The following is a 21,403-nucleotide window of genomic DNA, read 5'->3' as shown; positions in this document are numbered from 1 at the left end:
CTACCAAACAGGACCCGTTGAGATAATGGAAATTATTCAATACTGTCTTTGACCCGAGCCCGTGGCTATGACTGTTCCCAGAATCTTGTGTGTGGCCGAGAAGCCTGCCATTGCTAAGGCTGTAAGCCAACATCTGTCCGGAGGTTCCTTTCAAACCGTAAGTTGTCTTGAATGAGCATCTGCTTAGACTTGGGGAATGTGTACTGAGGTAAGTATAGATATCCATACGTGGGAATCAATATGTGAAAAATTATGTCTTCGAGTTTAATTTCGGCAACCCTTGGGGAACCTGCGCGGTCACGATGACTAGCGTTATTGGGCATTTGACAAGTCTAGAGTTCGGACGGCAGTATAAGGGCTGGCTATCATGCCCGCCTGGGGAACTCTTTGAGGCTCCTGTGTATGAATCTGTGGACGTAGTATGTAGCCGTTTTTGTTTAGCATGGCAACTCTCATGAGTAACGCACGCTAAGTTCAGAGACAGGAAAAACAAGCCATTGCGGATAACATTCAGGAGCAAGCTAAGTATTGCAAAGCTTTGTTTATTTGGACCGATTGTGACCGAGAAGGGGAACATATCGGGACAGAAGTCCGTAAGCAAGCAAAGGAAGGAAATTCCCGAATTCTTGTTAAACGGGCCAGGTTCAGCAATACCGAGAGAGCGTGAGGAAAACTGGCTACTGTGGCTCTTTATAGATTTTCTAATCTTATGCTTACAGTCACGTACTCAATGCAGCTCGAGCACTAATTGACCTGGATGATCTCCAAGCAAATGCAGTGGCTGCTAGAATAGAGCTGGATCTTCGAATTGGTGCCGCGTTTACTCGCTTACAAACTCTCCAACTGAAACACCTGTCAGAAGCTCTGACCGTAAAGATCATCAGTTATGGTATGCTGTGTCAACCAAGGTCTTCATTTGTTCAGCTCTGACGTCCAGCAGGATCTTGTCAGTTTCCTACTCTAGGATTCGTCGTTGATCGCTACCTGCGAGTCAAGAACTTCAAACCCGAAAATTTCTGGGGCATCAAGGTGATGCATGTACGAGATAGGATCAAAGTGAACTTCATTTGGAAAAGGGTCCACCTATTCGATAGAGCTGCAGTGACGGTGATGCTCGAGCGTTGTCTCATGGCAAAGAAGGCCAAGGTCACGAAAGTCACTCAGAAGCCTACCAGCAAGTGGAGGCCCTTGCCGCTGACAACCGTGGACCTGCAAATGATGGGCAGCAGATATCTTCGCCTAGACAGTCAGAAGGTCATGAAGGTAAATCCTTTCGCCGTTACCGGTGCTACAGCTATTCAGTTACTCACCGGTTCAGGTCGCAGAGGCTCTCTACACAAAGGGTTTCATAAGTTACCCTCGTACAGAAACAGATCAGTTCGATAAAGGGATCGACCTAAAAAAGCTAATTGAGAAACAATTACCGGACGGAAACTGGGGTCAATACGCTCGCGGGTATGCTCCATTCTCTTGCCCTCACTACTTTGACTGACTCAATTACCAAGTCTTCTCGATGGAGGATACAGAACACCTAGAGCGGGCCGTCATAATGACCGCGCGCATCCGCCCATTCACCCTGTCTGTTGGGTTTCACCAACCGCACTAAGCGCTGACGAGAAGAAAGTCTATGAATTTGTTGTCCGACGATTCTTGGCGTGTTGCTCCGAGGATGCAAAGGGTCAAACATCAGAAGTCGAAATCCAGTATGGTGATGAGATGTTCCACGCCAAAGGGCTGATTGTCCTAGAAAGGAATTATCTGGACGTGTATGTATATGACAAATGGGAAAGCAGTCAACAGTTGCCCAACTTCCAGATGGGAGAGATGTTTGAGCCTACCGAAGCCAGCATCTTCGACGGAAAGACGACACCCCCGAATTACCTGACCGAACCTGAACTTATCGGACTCATGGACGCCAACGGAATCGGTACTGATGCCACTATGGCAGAACACATTGCCAAGATCAAGGAACGAGAATACATTGCTGTCCATTCGCGTGGAAGTGGACGCAACGCAGTTAAGGAGCTCATTCCCACTCGTTTGGGCATCGCCCTGGTAGAAGGTTACGACAATGTCGTCTCTGGCTTACCAGATAGCCCCTCTCTTAGTAAGCCCTTCCTTCGGAAAGAGATGGAACTTAGAATGCGGGAGATATGTGCGGGATCCAAAACGCGAACACAGGTTGTGCAGGAGAGTCTAGATATGTACCGGGAGGTCTTCATACAAACCCAGAGGCGAATCAATATGCTGAAAGATGCGGTTCGGAAATACCTCGTTGAGGAAGCAACGTCCTGATCGATATCCGATTTCCCTCTAGTGTGGAGTTGAGGTTTGTTTTTGGACTTGTGAATTGTATATATTATACCCTATACCCGAGGCTTGAGCTTGCATTCTTTAGCATCGTACGATATCTAGTGATAGAAGAACTAATCGAAAGCATCCCTTATCAATTGGGTATTTGTCTATCTGCCTTGTCATACCCCCAAGGGCTTGTACCAGGTCAGATGACAATCATAGCGCTAGCACTGATCAAAAACCGGCTTGACGTGCTGACTCCACGTCTATGTCATCTGTGAGGAACTCGAAAGCGCTGTTGACAGGGAAAAATGCCTACCAGAAGAATATCGCACGGCCCGAGCAATAGGTATCTTTCAGGGCAAGTTAACCAGCGACACAGATGCCGTTCCAGCATTTGCCCGGATAGCAGTCTGCATCTTTGCGACATCTAGGGTCTTGGCTAACTTCTATGAGCTTGCGAGAGGAGATCTGAGGAGAGTCTTTGGTGTGGAGGGGATTAGTATATTTTGGATATGTCTCTAGGAGTGTAGTATGCGGCCTACGCTGACCGGGGCCAGACAGTGCATTTTTGTCCTGAAATTCAACAGGAACCGCAAATGAGACAACAAGGCCGGCAAAAAAAATGAGAGGAAAGACAAGAAACTTCATTATGACTGTATGTAGTGAGACGAGGCTCGTGAGAATGATTAATATGTGTTCAGCTCGATGGAGAATATGTGAATCAAGGAGGCCATTCGAAAAGGAATGCGGACTACGAGTGAGGGCAGATCTATTTATAAGGCTAGCGGGCTTCATTAGTATATGAATGTGTTCCCTTGGCTCGGCATGACTATCTTTTTGAGGAATATTGGGCAACAGCTGGAGTAACCTTGATGTTACCAGTGATGTGTGATTATTTTCACTTCTAACAGTGCTGGAGGTCTTCGTTCTATGTCTCTTGATCTCATAAGTTATAAGGATTACCCACTAAGTTTCAATCCATATATTCAATTATTTTGCATATATGTTAATGTGTTTCTCTTGTGCATTGCAAGGGGACTTCTAATTCAAGGCATAGGGTTACAGCCACCTATACTATGAACTGAGAAGAAGGGAGCACGTATTCCAGGTCTGCATAGTAGTGCAGAAATAAGCAATCAAAATATTCCCAGGTAGCAATAAATATAGACGAATCGTCTCATCTTGCATGCCAAGTTCCGATATAGACCCAAATACTAAAGCTCTATACGGAGTGGACCAGCAAAAATCTCTCTTCTATATATATATATATATGATATACCCCAATTACCAAATGGGGCTTATTTAGAGCAATCTCATATCTATAGCTTGCCACTCAACCAAAGTGTTCATGTTACTCACTGTTAGCTAGCAGCCAAAATATACTTTCGACTTCCTTAATAATTTTCTCCGGTGGGATCTAGTCTTGGGGAGACCAAGGGAGTGGGGCCGCTGTATAAATAGATGAATCAATAGAACTTAGGCGCTTACTGGTCTTTGGACATTTTACTATAAATTTCTATCAGATCAATTATCTAGAGCGTTACCACCACAGCTTCTCCATTAACATGAAAACGAGGTTGTGGTTGCAAGAAATCTAGACCTCTCCTTATTACAACTCCCCCCCTACTCTTTTACTCACGTTTCCCAATCTCACACCACTCCGTCTTGGCATTGTTGTACCTCAAGTGGTGCTCAAGGCTCTTGAATCGAATTTTATCAGCATGGTGGTTTACTCAACTAGGAATGAGGTTATAAGGCCCCTTAAGTCTCGACGCGGATGCAAAACCTGCAAGTGAGGATCTTTTTCTCCCCTAATTTCTATATTCTATTAACTCTTCTACAGAATCCGAAGAGTCAAATGTGGGGAGGAAAGGCCAAATTGCCAGAGATGTACCAGCACAGGACGTAAATGCGAATATGATAGCAGCTTCGCTATTGGTACTTTTGCCTCGGCACCTCCTACTATCTCCATCTTGAAGCAAGCTATATCGTCATTACCAAACACAGTGTGGCGGGAACGTCGCGCTTTTGCATATTACTTTCAGCACGCCGCGCGATACCTTGCCGGTGGATTTGATGTTGAATTCTGGGCCGATCTAATTCCACAGGTTTGTCGCACTGAACCTGCAGTGTGGGATGCCATCAACGCTATCAGCATTTTGTTTGAAAGCCCGGAACAATGCTCAGATCCAGTATTTCTGAGACGGCAGAATGAATCCTTTCATGCACCTAGTCAGAATCAGAAGGACGCTTTAACCTGGTACTCGCGTTCGCTATCCAACATTCGTTTGCAGATTGATCGTGGCAGCGCAGACCCCTATGTCGCACTGATCACCTGTGTGCTCTATATGTGTATAGAAACCCTTCAAGGACGTGTGGAGGAGGCATTGCAACTCTATGGACAGGGTGTGAACCTAATTAATAGTCTACGCTCTCAAATTAGCTGCACCTTGGTTCCTGCCAGCAAAGTTGCCCTCCTGGAGAACACCATCATTCCCTTCTTCGTCCGCCTGGGAACTGTCGCTCTCTCCATTTCCGGAGTCCCTGCGAACGTCCTTTACGATCCTATAGAAGGTAGCCAAGAGTATAAGTTTACTTCTCTTCACTCTGCCCGGGCTGCCATGGCCGCGCTCGCCGCAGAGGGCATGCTCTTTCAACGTGCAGCCCAGCAACATTTCTTAACTGTTGGCGATGGCTCTCGCGTAGGCCCGTCGTTAGCTGGAAAACAGAGGATGCTTCAAATCCAACTAGCACACTGGCGGCATGCATATGATACCTTCATACAGGACTTTCGCCGGAAAAACCTTAGCTTTCCTCGGTCCGACACAAGCACTACCGCCACGCTCCTCGTCTATCACGCAGCTATATCTATCATTGTGTCTACGTGCTTGACGCAGGGCGAGTGTATCTTTGATGCTCACTTATCAAGCTTCGAGACCATTGTCAATAATTCCGCTCTCATTCTGGATGCCTCAACGGGACCAGACGGCATGCAGCCACCCTTTACGTTTGAAATGGGTGTTGGCCTCCCCCTTTTTCTAACAGCCCTGAAATGTCGCGACAGGCAATTGAGACACAAGGCATTGAACCTACTACAAAAAGCACCTCCTGTGCAAGGGCTGTACAAATGCGCTCCAGGTGTAATGATAGCAAGAAAGGCCCTGCAGCTTGAAGAAGATTTTAGTCTTCTTTTAAAGAAAGATATTGAATACAATGCCTACTGTCTGAATACTGGTTCAACAGGTACTACAAATACGGAAATTGTTACTACTCAAGATTTTAGCGACAGTTCGGACAACACTCAAGTCCACGGTAGTGCTACAGAATTGCCAGCCTCTAAGCACAACCGTCGTGCAGAGCTTCTCCGTGAATGTTACACGCATGAGGATACTAACCAAATACCAGATCTAATCCCCGAAAAGGCCCGCATAGAATTTGTTGGCATTTTTCGACCGGAAAACGGTCTTCCGCCAACAGTGAGCGAACATGATGTTGCCCAATGGAAACGGGGCAAAGATCAAACTTTCTTTGTATATAGGCGGCACCAGCGTGACCATACCAATGATATATGGAGACTGATTGAAGAATTTATGCCGATTGATAGCTGATGGAGCTACTCCCTTCAGTTGATCATCCCTACAGCGAGCTGGATTCAATTTGACAAAGGAAGCGAGTCCTTCAGAAAGAGGTCAACAACGTGAACGCGGAGACTATCGATATCTCTTGAAGGTATAATCTGTCCTATACTCGTGGACGCAGATCCTCAATCATATAAGTCGTCGGAGAAAGGGGAGTTACCATGTGCGCAGTGTTTGCATGATACTGCATCTATTGTTACACTCAGTCCAGTACACCGCGCGACTTGCGTATAGTATTTACACCTCTGCAAGACCAATCAGTGATCAGCCAGGCCAACTCCGGTCATCAATGGTGGGTCAACCTTGGTCTGTTTGCATGAACAGCCATTGTTGACCAGGACATACGAACAAGCTACGCTACTTGCAATCGTTACATAAATCTGGGAATTTGTGATACACTGGAGCAGGACTAACACGCTGTTATTGAATTTGATGTAAAAATAAGACATATATTTGGTATTGTTCAAGCGCTTTTTTTGGCATCTAGTCATTCACATGATGTCTAGACTGTTAACGTGTCTGCCAAACAACCACGGACCTAGCGAGATCATGATTCTATAACATACTCGGTGCGGACTTTAACGTCGTAAGCTCATGATTTCCGGAGCAGCCCGAGTCCAATTGTGCTAGGTTAATCAAGCCAAGGCATCCACCACGGTGCGGAAGTAGTGATGCGTACCCCTAGGACCTGTATAATGTAACTATCTCCGATAGAGAGATAACCCATTTCTTATGCCTCGTGTAACTCATTCCTGATGTTTCTCACGTTCCTGGTTGATCGGAATGGCCACTTCAATGTCTCGGACACCCCGGCTACCCCGGGCTGCAAGAGCGAGCCAGTGTATGTTTCGTAGTCGAACCTCGCGCATATATTTCCTTTGCTCATATGATATCTCGTCTTCCTTTTCTTCGTCTTGGAACCCATTCGTTGCGAGAGAATGTATTGCATAACCGATGAGGACAACAACGATACAGCCGAGAAGGACGAGGAAAACGGTTGCTTCTTTCGAAGGGGCATTCATATTCTATGATCCATATCTTATTAGCGTGGACCCCTGTACAAGGGAATAGAGGGAAGGAATAACTTACGATTATAAAGAGGTTATCAAGTCAAGAAAAGTTAAGAAAAGTGTAGATGTCTTCACGCAGTATATAAAACGAAGGACTTAAGTAGATTGAACGAGATGCAATGAGTGACAAGAACGAATGAATGAAAGAATCCGCTGGGACGCCATTATATCTTTCATTCGATACCCTTTTATATATTACCCCTCCCCCGTTCTCCCATCCTACAGAAGCAAAAAAGAAAAATCTATTCATAGCCTCCCGTTCTCACTAAAGATCGGGGATATTTTGGTTCATCTGCTATCTACAGCGCCAAATCTTGATATCGACGCTCATTGGACGGCTTATTACAGAAGTCTAGTCCCCAAATAGCCTAGTCACCTTGTATGATGTCATTAGCGAACCGGCCAATCACAACCCAGGTTAGTATACGCAAGAGCAAGGTGACTGACAGATGACTGAGCAACAGGGGCTCCTTTACATACTGAGGTTATCTCCCATCAGCAGAAAGAAATATGGGACCTATCCTTTACATTAATATGAAATGAATCATGCAGGTACTGGGGGAAGTCGAGATCCAGAATTGGGAATTTGGTCCTATCATCTACCTAAACAGTAGCATTGGGGGCCAAAAGCCGACATAACTGTCCTTAGGTGAGGTACCGACTTACGGCTTGGCTCGCTCATCACAAATGTGGGATACGAGATTTTTTATGTTCGTTATTATAGATATGAATTGGCCATCTTGGTGATAGGTGGACTTACTCTACTTTGAATAGCCTCAGATTTAGCAAGGTTATTTTAAGTCGTACTTTACTAACCCTCGGGGTGATTAGGGCTTGATCTCAAGGCTTATCCTAAATATGCTGAGGTTGCATACCGGTCTACAAACTTTCTTGCTGTCGCACGTATGAAATATACTAGTTGGATATGATGAGTTCTAAACAAAGTTCCGCGAGAGCAAAGAAGGTCCATATGAGTTAAGTGCTAATAAAAGACTGAGGCTAGGCGTTCTCTGTGCACGAGCTGTCAACTTGAGATAATAGCACCGACACTTACGAGACCAAGGAGACCAAGTAACTTTATTTACAATAAGGCACCAGAACAACCCATGGTAGTTTCTGAAATGTGCGTTGCCGGCTCATTACAATCTGAGCAAGGATCAGTCCATTACGACAGTCGCTTGCCGAGCACGGCACCATAGTAGATGGTAACACCAAGACAGATCATGTTGATTAAGCTGGAGATACCGTGAAGGCGGCCAAATTTCTTATTAAGTGCCACCATCTCCTTGGAGTGAGGAGGGGCATCATAACTCTTCTTGCCGTCACGAGCTTCTGAGCAACTAGATTAGCGCACTTTCTTATGGGGAATGTGAGGGATGATCTTACCCTGGTGCTTTCTCTCACGCATGGTATTGACAGTAAGAGGGCGGAGCACGACCATATTAACCAGGCCAGTCACGGCGGCCGTGGCCATGGGAATCAAGGTCTTGGGGCTTTCCAGAAGTCCGGAGATGCCGAGCGGCTGTCCATTGTTGCTGGCTGTCAATGCAACTAGCACTGGAAGGGCGGTTTGAAGAGAGAAATAGATGGGGAATGTAGCAGTCTGTAATGAAGCAAACTGAGGTCGTGGAAGGGCCCTAAAAGCTACAATTCCGGAGACGAAAGTCTATTCGGTCGAGAATTAGACGGGCAATGGGATGTACTTGATGTTGCATGATGTTACCTGGTAGACCTGGACACCGAGGAGAGTGCCATAACTGGAAGGACCTATAAGCGATACTCTTACTTACAAATCATATGCTGGTGAAAATGCTAACCTCAGAATGTGGTAAGGCCGAGGGTCAATCATGTTGAACAATGGAGCTGTGAAAGTTGATAGAGACTAACAATGGATGATCCGAGGCAAGTTGTGTACAGTATTACTATAACTGGACTGGACCCGCAGTACATTCTGAACCCTCTCACCGCCCACATGATTGCTTATGTAACTCGAGAATTTTTTTCTATAGAGTCACCAAAAGCGGATATGCGCGCCCACTTTTTTTTTGCTCTTCCCCCCTCCCTGGTATTCTACTAGGGGGGCTAACTTTCAGATTCTACAAAAATGAAGTACGTTCTGGTTTCAGGAGGTAATTGCTGTCCTACCCATGCTTTTTTGTCACTCTTTTAACAGCCTTCTACAGGTGTCATCTCCGGTGTTGGCAAGGGCATTATTGCCTCCAGCTGTGGGTTGCTCTTCAAGACGGCGGGTTTGACTGTCTCCTCCATCAAGATTGATCCCTACTTAAATATTGATGCTGGTCTTATGAACGTAAGTAGCTAAGGGCAATATTCGAACCGGAATGGCTTGGTAGGCTAACTGATCTCGATTTAGCCTCTTGAGTTGGTCTAACATGATTCCCCATATTCCTGCGTTAGTTGACACAATAAAAGACACGGTGAAGTGTTCGTCTGCGACGACGGTGCGGAAACAGATCTCGATCTCGGCAACTACGAGCGCTATCTTGGCGTTACCCTTGGTGGTGACAACAATATCACTACCGGCAAGATCTACCACCATGTTATCACCAAGGAACGTCGTGGAGATTACCTTGGAAAGACTGTACAGATCGTTCCCCACCTGACAAATGAAATCCAAAATGTACGTTCTAAAGTCCTGCTCGGGCTGGATCTCGAAAGTACATTAACAAATTACATAGTGGGTTGAGAGGGTCGCCAAGGTTTCTGTTGATGAATCTGGAAGGGAGCCTGACGTCTGTATCAGTAAGTACACCAAGTCAAATATCCCGACCGTGCTCGCTAACACATAGACTAGTCGAAGTGAGTACACGAATACACTGACCGGTTGCACTATAAGCTAACTCAACAACCTAGTTGGGCGGTACCGTTGGAGACATCGAGAGCGCACCATTCATTGAGGCCATGGCCCAGCTCCAGAGACGGGTTGGGAAGGACAACTTCCTTCAGATTCAGGTCAGCTATGTTCCTCTGATTGGGTCAGAGCAGAAGACCAAGCCTACTCAGAGGGCCATCAGTGATGTCCGTAGTGCTGGCCTCAGACCGGATATCATTGCATGCCGTTGTGAGACACCTCTTGAGGAGGCAACCATTCAAAAGATTGCCAATTCTTGCCAAGTGGAACGGAACCAGGTTGTTGGAGTACACAACGTCTCAACTACATATCAGGTTCCCATCCTTCTCGCACAACAGGGCTTCCTCGCTACTCTCAGCGATCTCCTTAAGACTGATGTTATCCAGAAGGATCCCAAGCTTGTTGACGATGGGAAGCTAATCTGGCAGGAATGGCAGGGCCTGGCTATGAACCAGGTGCATTCCCTTGAGACTGTAACGATTGCCTTAGTGGGCAAGTACACAAGCTTGCATGATTCTTATATGAGTGTGAGCAAGGCGCTGGAACATGTGAGTTTGGCACATCATGTAGGCGTTGTGAAACCTTACTAATCACCCATGAAGGCGTCTATGCATTGCCGTAAGAAGTTGAATCTGATCTGGATTGAATCAACTCATCTCGAAGAAGAGCACAAGACGAACAATCCTGCGGAATACTACTCCGCATGGCATAACCTGACCACTGCCAGCGGAGTAAGTCATCATCCCTTATGGCTAAGTCAACTCATCAAACTAACATTCTTAGGTTCTTGTCCCCGGTGGATTTGGTGAAAGAGGTACGACCGGTATGGTTCTGAGTGCTCAATGGGCCCGTGAAAATAACGTCCCTTACCTGGGCATTTGCCTTGGTATGCAATTGGCTGTTGTCGAATATGCCCGCCATGTGTGTGGCATGGATAAGGCAAGCAGTGCCGAGTTCGATGAGACATGTGAGCAGCCCGTCATCATCTATATGCCCGAGATCGATAAGACCAAGATGGGTGGTACGATGCGACTTGGAAAGCGCGCGACTGTGTTCCAATCTGGCACCGAATGGTCTCGTCTGCGAAAGCTGTACGGGGAGAAGAAGGAAATCTGGGAGAGACACCGTCATCGGTATGAGGTGAACCCTGGGCTTATCGATCAGCTAGAGAAGGGTGGGTTATCCTTCATTGGAAAGGATGAGACCGGCGAGCGTATGGAAGTCATTGAGTTGAAGGACCATAAGTGGTACGTCGGGGTTCAGTTCCATCCTGAGTACCTGAGCCGTGTCCTGGCACCTAGCAAGACCTTCTTGGGCTTCTTTGCGGCTGCCGCCGGATGCCTCGAAGAGATCACTGAGGCCTACAAGGATCGTCACGATCTCAGTCACAAAATCCCTCTGGTTTAGGATCGGTGTTTTGTTCTTTTTAGGGATTGAGGTTACAGAAAAAAGGAAATATCATACCATTTATAGACATAGTACAGCGAAATAAAATTTATTAAATGAAGCTTCTGTTCATTGTAATACTCTTTCGGGTTGAAATACGATATTCTCCATTAAAGCCAGATGTGTGCTGAAGCTGTTCTTCCAAATGAACTTTCCTGTAACCTCGACGCACCTATACATACATGATGTCATGTGCCTTCGCGTCCCGCCTTGTCCTAAACAGGAAATATCACGCGTCTGCCTGGACATCGTGTGTGGCCTAGCCATTGGAGCCTTGTCCCCCATGCATTGGTTTTAAATATCAAATCCTCTTGAGCATCTTCTTAATTCAGATGCCATAATATTGCTAACTATGGCAGACAAAGAAGCAACTGTGTATATTGTAGACGTTGGAAAGTCTATGGGAAAACGCCGCCATGGCCGATCGGTGACTGATCTTGAATGGGCGATGCAATATGTCTGGGACCGCATCACAGAAACAGTGAGTGGCTTTCGAAGAAGCATGAACTTACCTGTTATATCGATTGCTCACATTCCAACTAGGTGGCTACAGGGCGCAAAACGGCTATGATGGGAGTGATAGGACTCAGAACAGATGGTGTGTATACAAACTGGAGATTACATACATCCCACATCTAACCCAGAGAACAGGAACCTCCAATGAGCTTGAAGATGACTTGCATTTCTCTCATATCTCAGTTTTATCAAACATCAAACAGTATGATTTTGATTCAACAATGGGTTTGGTTTATCTACCAAGCTGATGAAGACGTCAAGGTTTCTTATGCCGGACATTCGGAAATTGGAGGATGAGTTGAAACCTAGCCAAACTGACAAGGGTGACGGTAATAACTTCCATTTCTCAGGGGTATATCTATTCCCTAGGTTGCTGACTTTTCCCCCTAGCTATCTCCGCTATCATTTTGGCCATCCAGATGATAATCACGCACTGCAAGAAGTTAAAGTACAGGCGCAAGATTGTCTTGGTCACTAACGGACAGGGGCGTATGAGCGATGAGAACCTGGACGAGATAGTCAAAAGAATCAAAGAGGATAACATTGAGCTTGTTGTCATGTCAGTGATTCGGTACCAAGCTAGCATTCAAGCTAAAGCTAACATCAAGAAGGGGAACTGATTTCGATGACGCTGAGTATGGTTACAAAGAAGAAGACAAGGACCCACAGAAGGTAATAGCTTTTCCCCTGCGACTTGATATTGGCTGAACAATTGGAACAGGCTGAAAATGAAACCCTCTTGCGTACCCTTGTGGAAGATTGTGATGGAGTCTACGGGACTTTCGAGCAAGCTGTGGCCGAATTAGACGTCCCCCGCGTCAAAGCTGTCAAGTCCATGGCAAGCTTCAAAGGGTATCTTCAACTAGGTAACCCGGAGGACTATGACTCAGCTATCCGCATTCCCGTTGAGAGATACTACCGGACTTACGTGGCCAAACCTCCGACTGCGAGTTCTTTTGTTCTGCGCTCAGATCCTGCAGCAGGAAAAGAGGAGGCAGAGTCGTCTGAAGCCGCTGCTGCGAAAAGCGAGAGCCAATCAGGAGATACCAATGCGCTCACAACCGTGAGGAGCATGCGAACATATTATGTTGAGGACGAAAGCGCACCGGGTGGGAAAATCGATGTGGAACGCGATGACCTCGCCAAAGGGTACGAGTATGGACGAACAGCAGTTCACATTAGCGAGACGGATGAGAATGTTACAATTCTTGAAACGTACGCGGGATTAGAGCTGATAGGCTTCATACAGAGTGACCAGGTAAGTCTATGTTATTCAAGACATCTATATGCAGCGCTAAAGCACCAGAATAGTATCAACGTTACATGCATATGTCGAATACAAATATCATAGTTGGACAGCGTGCCAATGACAAAGCCACCCTCGCTCTTTCATCGTTTATACATGCACTGTTCGAGCTAGAATGCTACGCTGTTGCTCGTCTAGTCATGAAAGAGAACAAGCCTCCGGTTGTCGTCTTGCTCGCGCCCTCAATCGAGCCCGACTATGAATGTCTTCTCGAAGTTCAGCTACCATTTGCCGAAGATGTTCGAACGTATCGTTTTCCCCCTTTGGATAAGGTCATCACAGTTTCTGGAAAGGTTGTCACGCAGCATCGGAATCTTCCCAGTGATGACTTACTCGATGTGATGAGCAAATACGTGAACAGCATGGAGCTTGTCGATACGGATGAGAATGGGTAAGGCTATACACCAAGCATTCAGAATATCCATGTGTTAATGAAAGCAGAGATCCTGTGGAGATATTTCCTATCGAGGACTCATATTCACCTGTTTTGCACCGGATTGACTCCGCCGTCCGTGCTCGAGCTATCAATCCCAACCAACCCATACCTCCTCCATCGGAGATATTGACAAAATTTTCGCATCCACCAGAGGATGTCGTAAAGCAATCAAATAAATACTTAGAGAAGCTAATCGAAATAGCCGATGTCAAGAAAGGTTGGACGTCTTCCTACGATGGTATCTGTCAGGCAGCTGACCTTACTAGTTCCTCCTAAAGCAAAGGGTCGCAAGCGGACTCGCGAAACGGAGAAGCCGCTCTCTGGCCTCGATGTCGACTCCCTGCTTCATCAGGAGAAGCGCTCCAAGATCTCTGCGAACAATGCTATCCCCGAGTTTAAGCAGACCATCGCACAAGCTGAGAATATTGAGGCCATCAAAGACGCTACAAAGCAGATGATGGTCATCATTGAAGACCAAATCAGACACAGCCTCGGCGATGCTAATTACGACCGGGTCATTGAGGAGATGGGAACGATGCGTGATGAGCTGATATCTTATGAAGAGCCAACCTCGTACAATGATTTCCTGGGACAGCTCAAGGATAAGCTGTTGCAGGAGAAACTTGGCGGAGACCGACGAGAACTGTGGTGGCTTATTCGACGGAACAAGCTTGGTCTCGTTGTCCAGCGTGAGTCGGATCAATCTAAAGTTACAGAAGCGGAAGCCAAAGAGGTAAAGTCCCCTGAGCTTGATCGAATGAGTCAGGCTAACTGTGAGTTGTAGTTCATGTCCGCAAAGTGAAAGCAAAGTATGTAGAGTCAGATTGGGCTGAACGATAATAATATTATAATGCCAGAACTCCTCTTTCAAATCCCATGCTCGATAGAATAGCCCAACCCAGCGAAAGCGTAGGAGACCCGTAGCACGCTCCAAATGATACAAAATGATATACAGCTATAAACCCCAAATCAGGATATCTTTCCTATTCTCTTCTTCCCAATCTCGATCTTGCGATGAACCCTGCGAGTAAAATTAGCCCAAGGAAACCAACCAAAAGACAAAAAGAAACCAAAAGCCATCACCACATACCTCTCTGCATCCTCATTTGCCATCGACAGCAGGGCATTCTGAATTTCCACCTCCTCATTAATAGCAATACCCAATTCCTTCTGCCGCCGAATAATCTTCAACAACTCCTCCACACTCTGATCCTGATCATCCATAGTCTGCCTCTGCAACTGCAACACACCTTGATTGTCCAGTTCCCGCGTCCGCTCCGTCTCCTTCCCCAAAACCCTCCCAGACCTGGCCGGCTTCCTACTCGTGCTCCCAACAAGCGCCTCCTTATCCTGCACCGACGCCACCGTGTTATCCACCCGACTCTTTGCCGCCAGGGCATTCAACAAATCCTCCAACCCATCCTTCTCCTTCCTCGCATTAATCAGTAGATCCTTCCTCCGCCGCACCTCTCCATCCCCCAACGAACCACTCCCACCAGCCGTCCACCTCCGCGCAGATCCAGACCCAGACCCATCCGCAGGACTCTGTGCCCGATTCCTCTCCTCCCCGAGAACCTTCAACCCCTCCTCCAATGCCACAATCAGACCCCCAGCCCGAACCAGACTACTCTTTGCGCGCGCCGAGCTCTCATGCTGCCTCTGCGGCGTGGTCTCCTGATCCCGTCGCGTCAAATGCAACCGCGCATCATGCAAATGTGACTTCATATCCCGGTACACATCGAGCCACAGCGTCGGATCCGCGATGGGATTACTCGACCCGGCGCTCCCAGGGTCCGTGATAGCCGCGTGCAATCTGGTAGAAGTATGTGACGAATTCGCAGCGCTAGGTAAATTCAGGAACGCGCGCCAGGCGGGCGAGTTACGCCATCGGGGATCGTCTGCGTCGTTTATGGCCTGCAGGTAGGACTCGAGGGCTTGGCGACGGTTTTCGCGGAGGGTTGCGTTGGAGACAGTGTTTGAGAACCAGGTTTTGGAGGGGAGGGGAGCTGGGGGGTTGGCGTTTGTTTGGGACAGGAGGGTTTTGTGGAAGGTTGCGAAGTCGGAGTAGCGTTTTGCGATTGTGAAGGAGCGGAGGGGGAGGCGGAGGGTAAGGTTGTAGACTGTGTAGGGGGGTGAGGTTGGGGAGAGGCTGGTTGTTGGGATGGTGATTTCGAGGTTTGGGGCCATGATGGTTTTATTTCCCTGTTGGTGTAGTTGGTTTTAGGGGGCCATATGTTTGGTGGAGAGGGAGAAGTGTCGATTTGTCAGGGAGCTGTTGGTTTGGGGAAGCCATCCATAGATGGGGAAGTGGTTGATGATGTGGTCAAGGGAGAGGATGACGAAGACTAGATTATCGGAGAAATCACTGATAAGCTTCAGTCACCGGACTTTGCGATAAATCGATTTAGTTAGTTGGGGAGTACGGTACATGACGCAATTTTCTTATAATTATAAGTTATTTATATATATATATCTTTTCGCTTATTATTACTAATGTAGAATAGTTTTATATTGTGTTTATTATCACCATTATTCAAGAGTAAATGATCATTCGTTGGGGCATCTTGTAAGTTTAGTTGCGCCTTTACTGATTGATTGTTCACTAGGAAACATTACTAGCTGGCTTATGTTCAACTTATATTACTGTATAAGTCAGTAAGGTGTGCTTTTACTACATGGCTCGAAAGACTAACTATGCTTAGTTGCTTCCAAACCTACACGGATATATATGAGCCACAGGGACATGGTATTGTTTTTCTGCGGGAAAGGGACTAGCCCGAGCCGCTTTTGCTCATTGATCCGGAAGCGTGGAGAAAGGCGAAAGTGCGTGTGCTGAGCGCTCCGTTAGCTGTTCCGGAGCAATGATAGAACTGATCCCTACACAGGGATCGGTTCATCTTAAATCCATCAGTTAAGCTACACGCCAAGCTGACTACACTTCGAAACGGCAGGTTATCTATAAAACTTATACAACGCTTCTGAATTTAAATTTGAGGTCTATTTTGCGAGCATAGAGTGACGCATATCCTTGCCACATAAATCTTTGACTGATACGACTGACGTAGTTGCCTGTGGCCACAAATTCATTAATTGCTGTGATCTCCTGTTGTGAAAACACGTTGATGGCATGGCTTAGCATGCTATACAAACCAGTCATACAAGACATTCTGAAATGAATGATTTCTCAATTTGTTGAACTACTTTCATAGAAGCTGAATAAAAAGAAGTAGCCAATGTGGATTTGGTCAAACCATTCGAAAACCCTGACTAAGTGTCTATCTAACTTATAATGATGTATACAAACGTGCCATGAACACATTACTCGACTCCGGAGGTACGGCCTCCAAAGGAACAGGAAAGATGCCAATTCCTTTTTTTTTTTTCCTGATTTCACTAGAGCACCATATTAGTATCTTCCTGAGACGCGTGGCACCAGTGCCAGCACCTGATTAGAGTCAAGAGCCCAGTCCAGTAGCAGCAGTAGTAGTCTCAGTGCACAGCAAGCGTTTGGTTAGCATATTCAATCACGCTAAAACTGGCATTACAGCAGGCGCAACAAGAGGATTAAACAAGACAACTGACGTAGCCCTGTATGAAGAGTAGACTCTCGGAATTTGCTTGGTAGCGAACACCCATCTTAATATCTGTCTCGAACTTTGGAAGAGAGGTTTTTGTTTTCCTATTATTGGATTTGCCCCACGTTTACGAAGTCTGCTGTAAAGGATTCAATAAATTATAAATAAGCCAATTTCCTCTCCAAAGACACAATATCCAGCCCGTAGGAGAAAAAAAAGTCTTCCCATCGAACAATTGCCATCATTCGCCATGCTGACGACCTCCAGCCCTATCATCTTCTATGACATCGCCACATGCCCCCCCGTGTCACCCAACTCTTGGAAGACCCGATTGGCACTCAACTTCAAATCTCTCCCCTACTCGACCTCATGGGTTGGTTTACCCGACATTGCCAAAGTCCGCAGCAGCCTCAAAGTACCCGCCTGCCGCAAATTCGCCGATGGCACCGACTTTTTCACCCTACCTATCATCCAGGATCCCGCCACTGGCTCGTTAGTCGGCGACTCCTTTGATAACGCCGTCTACCTCCAGAGAACGTATCCGAACTCAGGCACCGGCCCTCTTCCCGGCTCAGACGATCGACTACGTCTTCACGCCCGATAATGCGATCCTTGTTCACTGTCGGAGTGTCCCGACAGTGAATTCCCGGAATACGCCAAGTTCAATGTGAACGTCGACGCGGCCTTTAGCGCTCATGTACAGTTTACGGTTCAGGGGTTTCCATTCGACCCTGCTACGGCTGAGATCAGTAAGGCGGAATTCTGCCGGCGCGCGGGTGTTACCTGCTGGGAGGACCTTGCGTTGGCTGGTGAGGCGCGAGAGAAGATGAAGGATTCGCTCCGGGATATGCTAGATGGCCTGGGTAAGCTTTTCTTAAGGGATACTAGCGGGCCCTTTACACTCGGGACAAGGGCTAGCTATGCGGACTTTATTGTCGGTAGGGTGGCTGCGGATGATGTGCGTGACTCTACCGGAGAGTGAATGGGAGGAGGTAAGGAGTTGGCATGGGGGTCTCTTTGGGCGTTTGCATGATGCGTTGGAGGTATATGCGGAGGTGGGATAGGGTGTGGAGCATATGATACAGATACCTATTCGTTCAAAGGGTTCCTATGGTGCAGGGTGCACGACGTTTAAGGATAGAGATTGGGACACTAGAGGATCTATATGCACACTTAGGGTCTGAGGCAAGGTGCAGAAGATTAAAGTAAACCAAACCCCACTCGGATTCAAGATCTGACATCTGACAATTTAATATATACTTAAATATACTCAAAGACCTCATTAAAATTTCCTCTCCATAGCAAAAATGTCTCCAACGCAACTCCTTCGCCTGCCACTTAAAGGCCCCGGCCCCGCCCCCCGATAGGTAAGAGTTGATTCTAGACCAACCGGAAAGCATTCTTTGATAGCCATTATACGCAGTGACCAGATCAAGATACTAAGCCCTTGTACTCGGGAATATCGATGGATTTAGTCATGTAGATTTGGAAGCTTTAGTTGTATACACTTTTAGATGTGGTTATACAAGCCCCTATAGGTCATGGCAGCTAGAAAGCAGTGATGATAGGTCTTTTGGGACCATGTGGCAATAACGGCTATAGGGGGTATTAATGCCACATCAGGAGTAACTTCTAAGTCTGCCAGAGGTATCTCGGAGCAGCTGGTTCGTGCTGTGCTGGTGCGTGCTCAGTGAGCAATCGGTGAGTGGCTTGGAGTGCTCATGTACAGCCATCATAAAAACGGCGGGAAAACAGTTCACTTCTGTACTCACTCCTGGCTACTACCTCGGAGTCTATCAAATGATTAAATGGGTGCAGAAAAAAGGTTCTTGCTTGTGAATAAGGATGTAAATGACAATGGGTGCTGGACACTGATAACTTTAAGAGCTGAGGTTCGAGACCCCATGGGTAGAGTATTAGCTCACTCATTGAGCGTGCGTAACATTTTTTTTGTGTTATATCGGGCTATTATACGAGGTGTATCTTGCCTCGGTTCCTGTGTGGTTCTAATGACTAGAGGGTAATATCCAAGTCCTGGCGCTGATCTCTTTACGGAGGAAATAGGTATTACTATTGGTCGTGATTGTATTGTGAAGGCTATGGTAAAATTTATTATCCGAACTGATCGGAAACTCAACGTGCCCTAGTATCACCCATATTAGACGAACCTGCTCAGATGGTTACCGCATATTTTGGTCCCACTGAGGGGGTTCTAGATGTTCCAACCTTCTGTTCAGTCTCATTGTAAGGCTCAACATGTCCGGGTATCCGCTGTAAGAGTCTGTGCAGGCGGGTGTCATCTTCTGCTCATATATGGTAGAGGAGCGCAAGGTTCCCTTCGGCAAATTGGTGACAATTGCTAAGTCACTGGCGTCAGGTGTCACTGGAGGCTAGTTGTACGTTCTGTTATGCGCCAGATGTGGAATTCGCTGCAGTAGAACTTGTCACGGGCCCTGCTCTGGAAAAGGTACAGCGACTTAACTGTCAGGACGCCGCACATGTTTGAAGAAGCTTTGCTGCCCCTGTATATATGAGGGTTGGGCTCTGAAGCCTGCGGGAGAGAGCGCGACGTGGAGCAAAGTGTAGTGAAGAAAACGGAGGATGGTGGTACTTCAGCCAAGGCTAGGTCTGGGCCTGGGATACGAGGTGTGACTTATGGACAATATTAATCAACCATTTCTGAACTTCAAGACAAGCTCGTCGAATCCTCCCAGGGCTCTCTTGCCGAAAGCAAATCGCGCTGACCATAATACTCTCCGACCACAGTGATGATCATATCCAACATTGCCCGGGTTTGTATAGCGACTTCGACGGCATTTTCTTCTGTCTTGAGCTCGTATTCTTGAGCCTGGAGTGCGACGGGCTGAGGCCCACCCTCGGTTTCCTCTATCGTAGCCTGAAGCCGTGCTTTGGCCATTTCTAGCGCTTCCGCAAGAGGCTCTTTTTCAGCGTCTGGCATATCGTGGTCAAGAGATTCGCTAGCAGTATCGGCGGGCCCATCTGCATTCTTTCCCTTTTCTCCCTCTAGATGAGCCCCATCGTCGGCTGGGTTCTCGTCATCCGACTCTCCACTCGACATATTCTCCTCCACCCTAGCCGACCGCTTCCTCTCATCCTCCTCCCTCATTTTCCGCAAGATCTTCACGGCACGCTTCCCCAGATCCCGAATCTCCCCAACCTCCTCAGACGTCAGCTGTCCAACGTCGCGACACTTGCCCAGTAAACCCCAAGCCCAAGCGCCGATCCGTCGGACACGCGCCACATCACCACTCCTTACATTCTCCGACATCAGCCTCGCCATGATTCCCAACACCCCCAGCACACTATCCATATCCATACACGCCAACTGCGCCGTCTGTGGGTCCACCGCCAGTAAGAGTTGTCGCCACTCTTTGCGCGCATTCTTCGAGTGTCGGGGTAGACTGATGGGATGTGAATCGTCCAGCGCCGTTATAGCCACCGACGGCGGGGTGCATTTCAATATAGACCGCAGGAGAAGAAACCGATGGCGTAGAAGATTATAATAACTAGATTGCGCATCCGATTGCACGTGTTCGGTCGTCTCCAGTTGGACCTCTACATTCGCTATGGGAGCGGCGAGGTACACTCCATCAACATAGACACCCTCGTGTGCAACATCCGACTTCTTCTCTTCATTTTGTTGCTCAGGTGCGTCTACTACGGCGTCGTTCTGACCGGGTTGCTTCACGGGTGGCTCAGCGGGTCCGGGCGCGGTAAACAGGAAAGGCAGCGAATTAGCTTCTGACCTATTACCTCATGGCAACGCCAGGATTAGCTCTAGGTCTGCAAGTGAATCGCATTCATTGCGAGCTGCAATAAGCAAATACGCGCAGGCGTTCAGCAAGCGGGAAAGTATTGAGAAGGACGGGTAATTTGAGGGGAGAAAGGTGGGTGCGTAGCTTACCGGACCATGCGAAGATATTCCATGCCATCCTCTGCTGGACCGTAGAATAACTCATCGTCTCCGGCTGTGTCGAGGCCGGGGAAAGCACTCTTCTGTCCGTAGATCGGGTGGTTCCGAGGACGTTCGTACGGAGTTACGGTAGGGGCCATGTCGTCTTCATGTTCTTCGGCGTAGGAGGGACGGGATCGTTTCGGGTGGGGATTTTCGCCAGCAAGGGAGCTGGGCTGTTTGCGTTTTTCGGGTATGCTGGACATGGTCTTGGTGAGATGGGGGAGGGTTGGAGGACTGGGGGAATTTAATTAAGGAAAAGAGGCCTAGAGT

At 47.4% G+C, this 21,403-nt stretch overlaps 9 protein-coding genes across 9 annotated transcripts; 5 read left to right on the top strand and 4 right to left on the bottom strand.

Moving 5' to 3' along the window:
• Positions 1 to 67: 67 nt before the first annotated feature.
• Positions 68 to 2,557, top strand: BDW43DRAFT_319931 (DNA topoisomerase 3; the record flags this gene model as incomplete). The annotated part of the gene is made up of 7 exons (XM_032048993.1): positions 68 to 157; positions 219 to 419; positions 485 to 663; positions 720 to 889; positions 941 to 1,263; positions 1,319 to 1,455; positions 1,506 to 2,557. 7 exons carry the CDS (start codon positions 68 to 70, stop codon positions 2,293 to 2,295), a joined length of 1,890 nt encoding a protein of 629 aa, XP_031899753.1. The 3' UTR covers positions 2,296 to 2,557.
• A 1,277-nt stretch (positions 2,558 to 3,834) lies between these two features.
• Positions 3,835 to 6,365, top strand: BDW43DRAFT_277903 (Zn(II)2Cys6 transcription factor domain-containing protein; the record flags this gene model as incomplete). The annotated part of the gene is made up of 2 exons (XM_032042116.1): positions 3,835 to 4,090; positions 4,142 to 6,365. Coding segments are annotated over exons 1-2 (1,832 nt in total), but the record flags the coding sequence as incomplete, so codon positions are not given.
• On the bottom strand, positions 6,343 to 7,213 carry BDW43DRAFT_277902 (uncharacterized protein). The gene is made up of 2 exons (XM_032042115.1): positions 7,026 to 7,213; positions 6,343 to 6,961 (listed from the first exon to the last, which is right to left on the bottom strand). Exon 2 carries the CDS (start codon positions 6,952 to 6,954, stop codon positions 6,667 to 6,669), a length of 288 nt encoding a protein of 95 aa, XP_031899751.1. The 5' UTR covers positions 6,955 to 6,961; positions 7,026 to 7,213; the 3' UTR covers positions 6,343 to 6,666.
• Positions 7,214 to 7,951: 738 nt separating this feature from the next.
• Positions 7,952 to 8,905, bottom strand: BDW43DRAFT_277897 (DUF4149 domain-containing protein). Its single transcript, XM_032042114.1, has 4 exons — positions 8,824 to 8,905; positions 8,730 to 8,763; positions 8,393 to 8,672; positions 7,952 to 8,338 (listed from the first exon to the last, which is right to left on the bottom strand). Exons 1-4 carry the CDS (start codon positions 8,853 to 8,855, stop codon positions 8,172 to 8,174), a joined length of 513 nt encoding a protein of 170 aa, XP_031899750.1. The 5' UTR covers positions 8,856 to 8,905; the 3' UTR covers positions 7,952 to 8,171.
• Positions 8,906 to 9,050: 145 nt separating this feature from the next.
• BDW43DRAFT_277892 (putative CTP synthase) lies at positions 9,051 to 11,398 on the top strand. The gene is made up of 9 exons (XM_032042113.1): positions 9,051 to 9,135; positions 9,190 to 9,317; positions 9,381 to 9,388; positions 9,440 to 9,647; positions 9,706 to 9,769; positions 9,822 to 9,826; positions 9,881 to 10,426; positions 10,481 to 10,609; positions 10,662 to 11,398. The coding sequence occupies exons 1-9, from the start codon at positions 9,111 to 9,113 to the stop codon at positions 11,283 to 11,285; spliced, it is 1,737 nt and encodes a 578-aa protein (XP_031899749.1). The 5' UTR covers positions 9,051 to 9,110; the 3' UTR covers positions 11,286 to 11,398.
• A 199-nt stretch (positions 11,399 to 11,597) lies between these two features.
• Positions 11,598 to 14,389, top strand: BDW43DRAFT_277889 (ATP-dependent DNA helicase 2 subunit KU80). The gene is made up of 11 exons (XM_032042112.1): positions 11,598 to 11,805; positions 11,868 to 11,922; positions 11,976 to 12,042; positions 12,102 to 12,169; positions 12,231 to 12,399; positions 12,452 to 12,512; positions 12,562 to 13,098; positions 13,152 to 13,537; positions 13,588 to 13,799; positions 13,849 to 14,315; positions 14,367 to 14,389. Exons 1-11 carry the CDS (start codon positions 11,677 to 11,679, stop codon positions 14,382 to 14,384), a joined length of 2,169 nt encoding a protein of 722 aa, XP_031899748.1. The 5' UTR covers positions 11,598 to 11,676; the 3' UTR covers positions 14,385 to 14,389.
• On the bottom strand, positions 14,390 to 15,984 carry BDW43DRAFT_277885 (Qc-SNARE protein). Its single transcript, XM_032042111.1, has 2 exons — positions 14,673 to 15,984; positions 14,390 to 14,603 (listed from the first exon to the last, which is right to left on the bottom strand). Exons 1-2 carry the CDS (start codon positions 15,767 to 15,769, stop codon positions 14,552 to 14,554), a joined length of 1,149 nt encoding a protein of 382 aa, XP_031899747.1. The 5' UTR covers positions 15,770 to 15,984; the 3' UTR covers positions 14,390 to 14,551.
• A 1,423-nt stretch (positions 15,985 to 17,407) lies between these two features.
• On the top strand, positions 17,408 to 18,221 carry BDW43DRAFT_300670 (uncharacterized protein; the record flags this gene model as incomplete). The annotated part of the gene is made up of 4 exons (XM_032044938.1): positions 17,408 to 17,677; positions 17,709 to 17,744; positions 17,786 to 18,100; positions 18,135 to 18,221. The coding sequence occupies 4 exons, from the start codon at positions 17,408 to 17,410 to the stop codon at positions 18,219 to 18,221; spliced, it is 708 nt and encodes a 235-aa protein (XP_031899746.1).
• Positions 18,222 to 19,254: 1,033 nt separating this feature from the next.
• On the bottom strand, positions 19,255 to 21,402 carry BDW43DRAFT_277883 (SIP1 domain-containing protein). The gene is made up of 2 exons (XM_032042110.1): positions 21,083 to 21,402; positions 19,255 to 20,924 (listed from the first exon to the last, which is right to left on the bottom strand). Exons 1-2 carry the CDS (start codon positions 21,334 to 21,336, stop codon positions 19,844 to 19,846), a joined length of 1,335 nt encoding a protein of 444 aa, XP_031899745.1. The 5' UTR covers positions 21,337 to 21,402; the 3' UTR covers positions 19,255 to 19,843.
• Position 21,403: the final 1 nt, after the last annotated feature.

Source organism: Aspergillus alliaceus (assembly GCF_009176365.1).
Source record: "Aspergillus alliaceus strain CBS 536.65 unplaced genomic scaffold BDW43scaffold_25, whole genome shotgun sequence".
NCBI lineage: Eukaryota > Fungi > Ascomycota > Eurotiomycetes > Eurotiales > Aspergillaceae > Aspergillus > Aspergillus alliaceus.
This window is presented reverse-complemented; position numbering and strand designations above follow the sequence as displayed.

What these genes read in the sequence shown, in the direction of transcription:
- BDW43DRAFT_277885 (XM_032042111.1), bottom strand. Translation starts at nt 15,769, where the DNA reads ATGGCCCCAAACCTCGAAATCACCATCCCAACAACCAGCCTCTCCCCA. An exon ending in GCAAATGAGGATGCAGAGAG is followed by an intron (nt 14,604 to 14,672) that starts GTATGTGGTGAT and finishes TTTTACTCGCAG; the next exon opens with GGTTCATCGCAAGATCGAGA.
- BDW43DRAFT_277883 (XM_032042110.1), bottom strand. Translation starts at nt 21,336, where the DNA reads ATGTCCAGCATACCCGAAAAACGCAAACAGCCCAGCTCCCTTGCTGGC. An exon ending in GAATATCTTCGCATGGTCCG is followed by an intron (nt 20,925 to 21,082) that starts GTAAGCTACGCA and finishes ATGAGGTAATAG; the next exon opens with GTCAGAAGCTAATTCGCTGC.
- BDW43DRAFT_277902 (XM_032042115.1), bottom strand. Translation starts at nt 6,954, where the DNA reads ATGCCCCTTCGAAAGAAGCAACCGTTTTCCTCGTCCTTCTCGGCTGTA.
- BDW43DRAFT_277897 (XM_032042114.1), bottom strand. Translation starts at nt 8,855, where the DNA reads ATGATTGACCCTCGGCCTTACCACATTCTGAG. An exon ending in CGGCCTTACCACATTCTGAG is followed by an intron (nt 8,764 to 8,823) that starts GTTAGCATTTTC and finishes AGGTCCTTCCAG; the next exon opens with TTATGGCACTCTCCTCGGTG. An exon ending in GCGTGAGAGAAAGCACCAGG is followed by an intron (nt 8,339 to 8,392) that starts GTAAGATCATCC and finishes CTAGTTGCTCAG; the next exon opens with AAGCTCGTGACGGCAAGAAG.
- BDW43DRAFT_277889 (XM_032042112.1), top strand. Translation starts at nt 11,677, where the DNA reads ATGGCAGACAAAGAAGCAACTGTGTATATTGTAGACGTTGGAAAGTCT. An exon ending in GGGACCGCATCACAGAAACA is followed by an intron (nt 11,806 to 11,867) that starts GTGAGTGGCTTT and finishes CATTCCAACTAG; the next exon opens with GTGGCTACAGGGCGCAAAAC. An exon ending in GTTTTATCAAACATCAAACA is followed by an intron (nt 12,043 to 12,101) that starts GTATGATTTTGA and finishes GAAGACGTCAAG; the next exon opens with GTTTCTTATGCCGGACATTC.
- BDW43DRAFT_277892 (XM_032042113.1), top strand. Translation starts at nt 9,111, where the DNA reads ATGAAGTACGTTCTGGTTTCAGGAG. An exon ending in TGAGCAAGGCGCTGGAACAT is followed by an intron (nt 10,427 to 10,480) that starts GTGAGTTTGGCA and finishes TCACCCATGAAG; the next exon opens with GCGTCTATGCATTGCCGTAA. An exon ending in ACCTGACCACTGCCAGCGGA is followed by an intron (nt 10,610 to 10,661) that starts GTAAGTCATCAT and finishes TAACATTCTTAG; the next exon opens with GTTCTTGTCCCCGGTGGATT.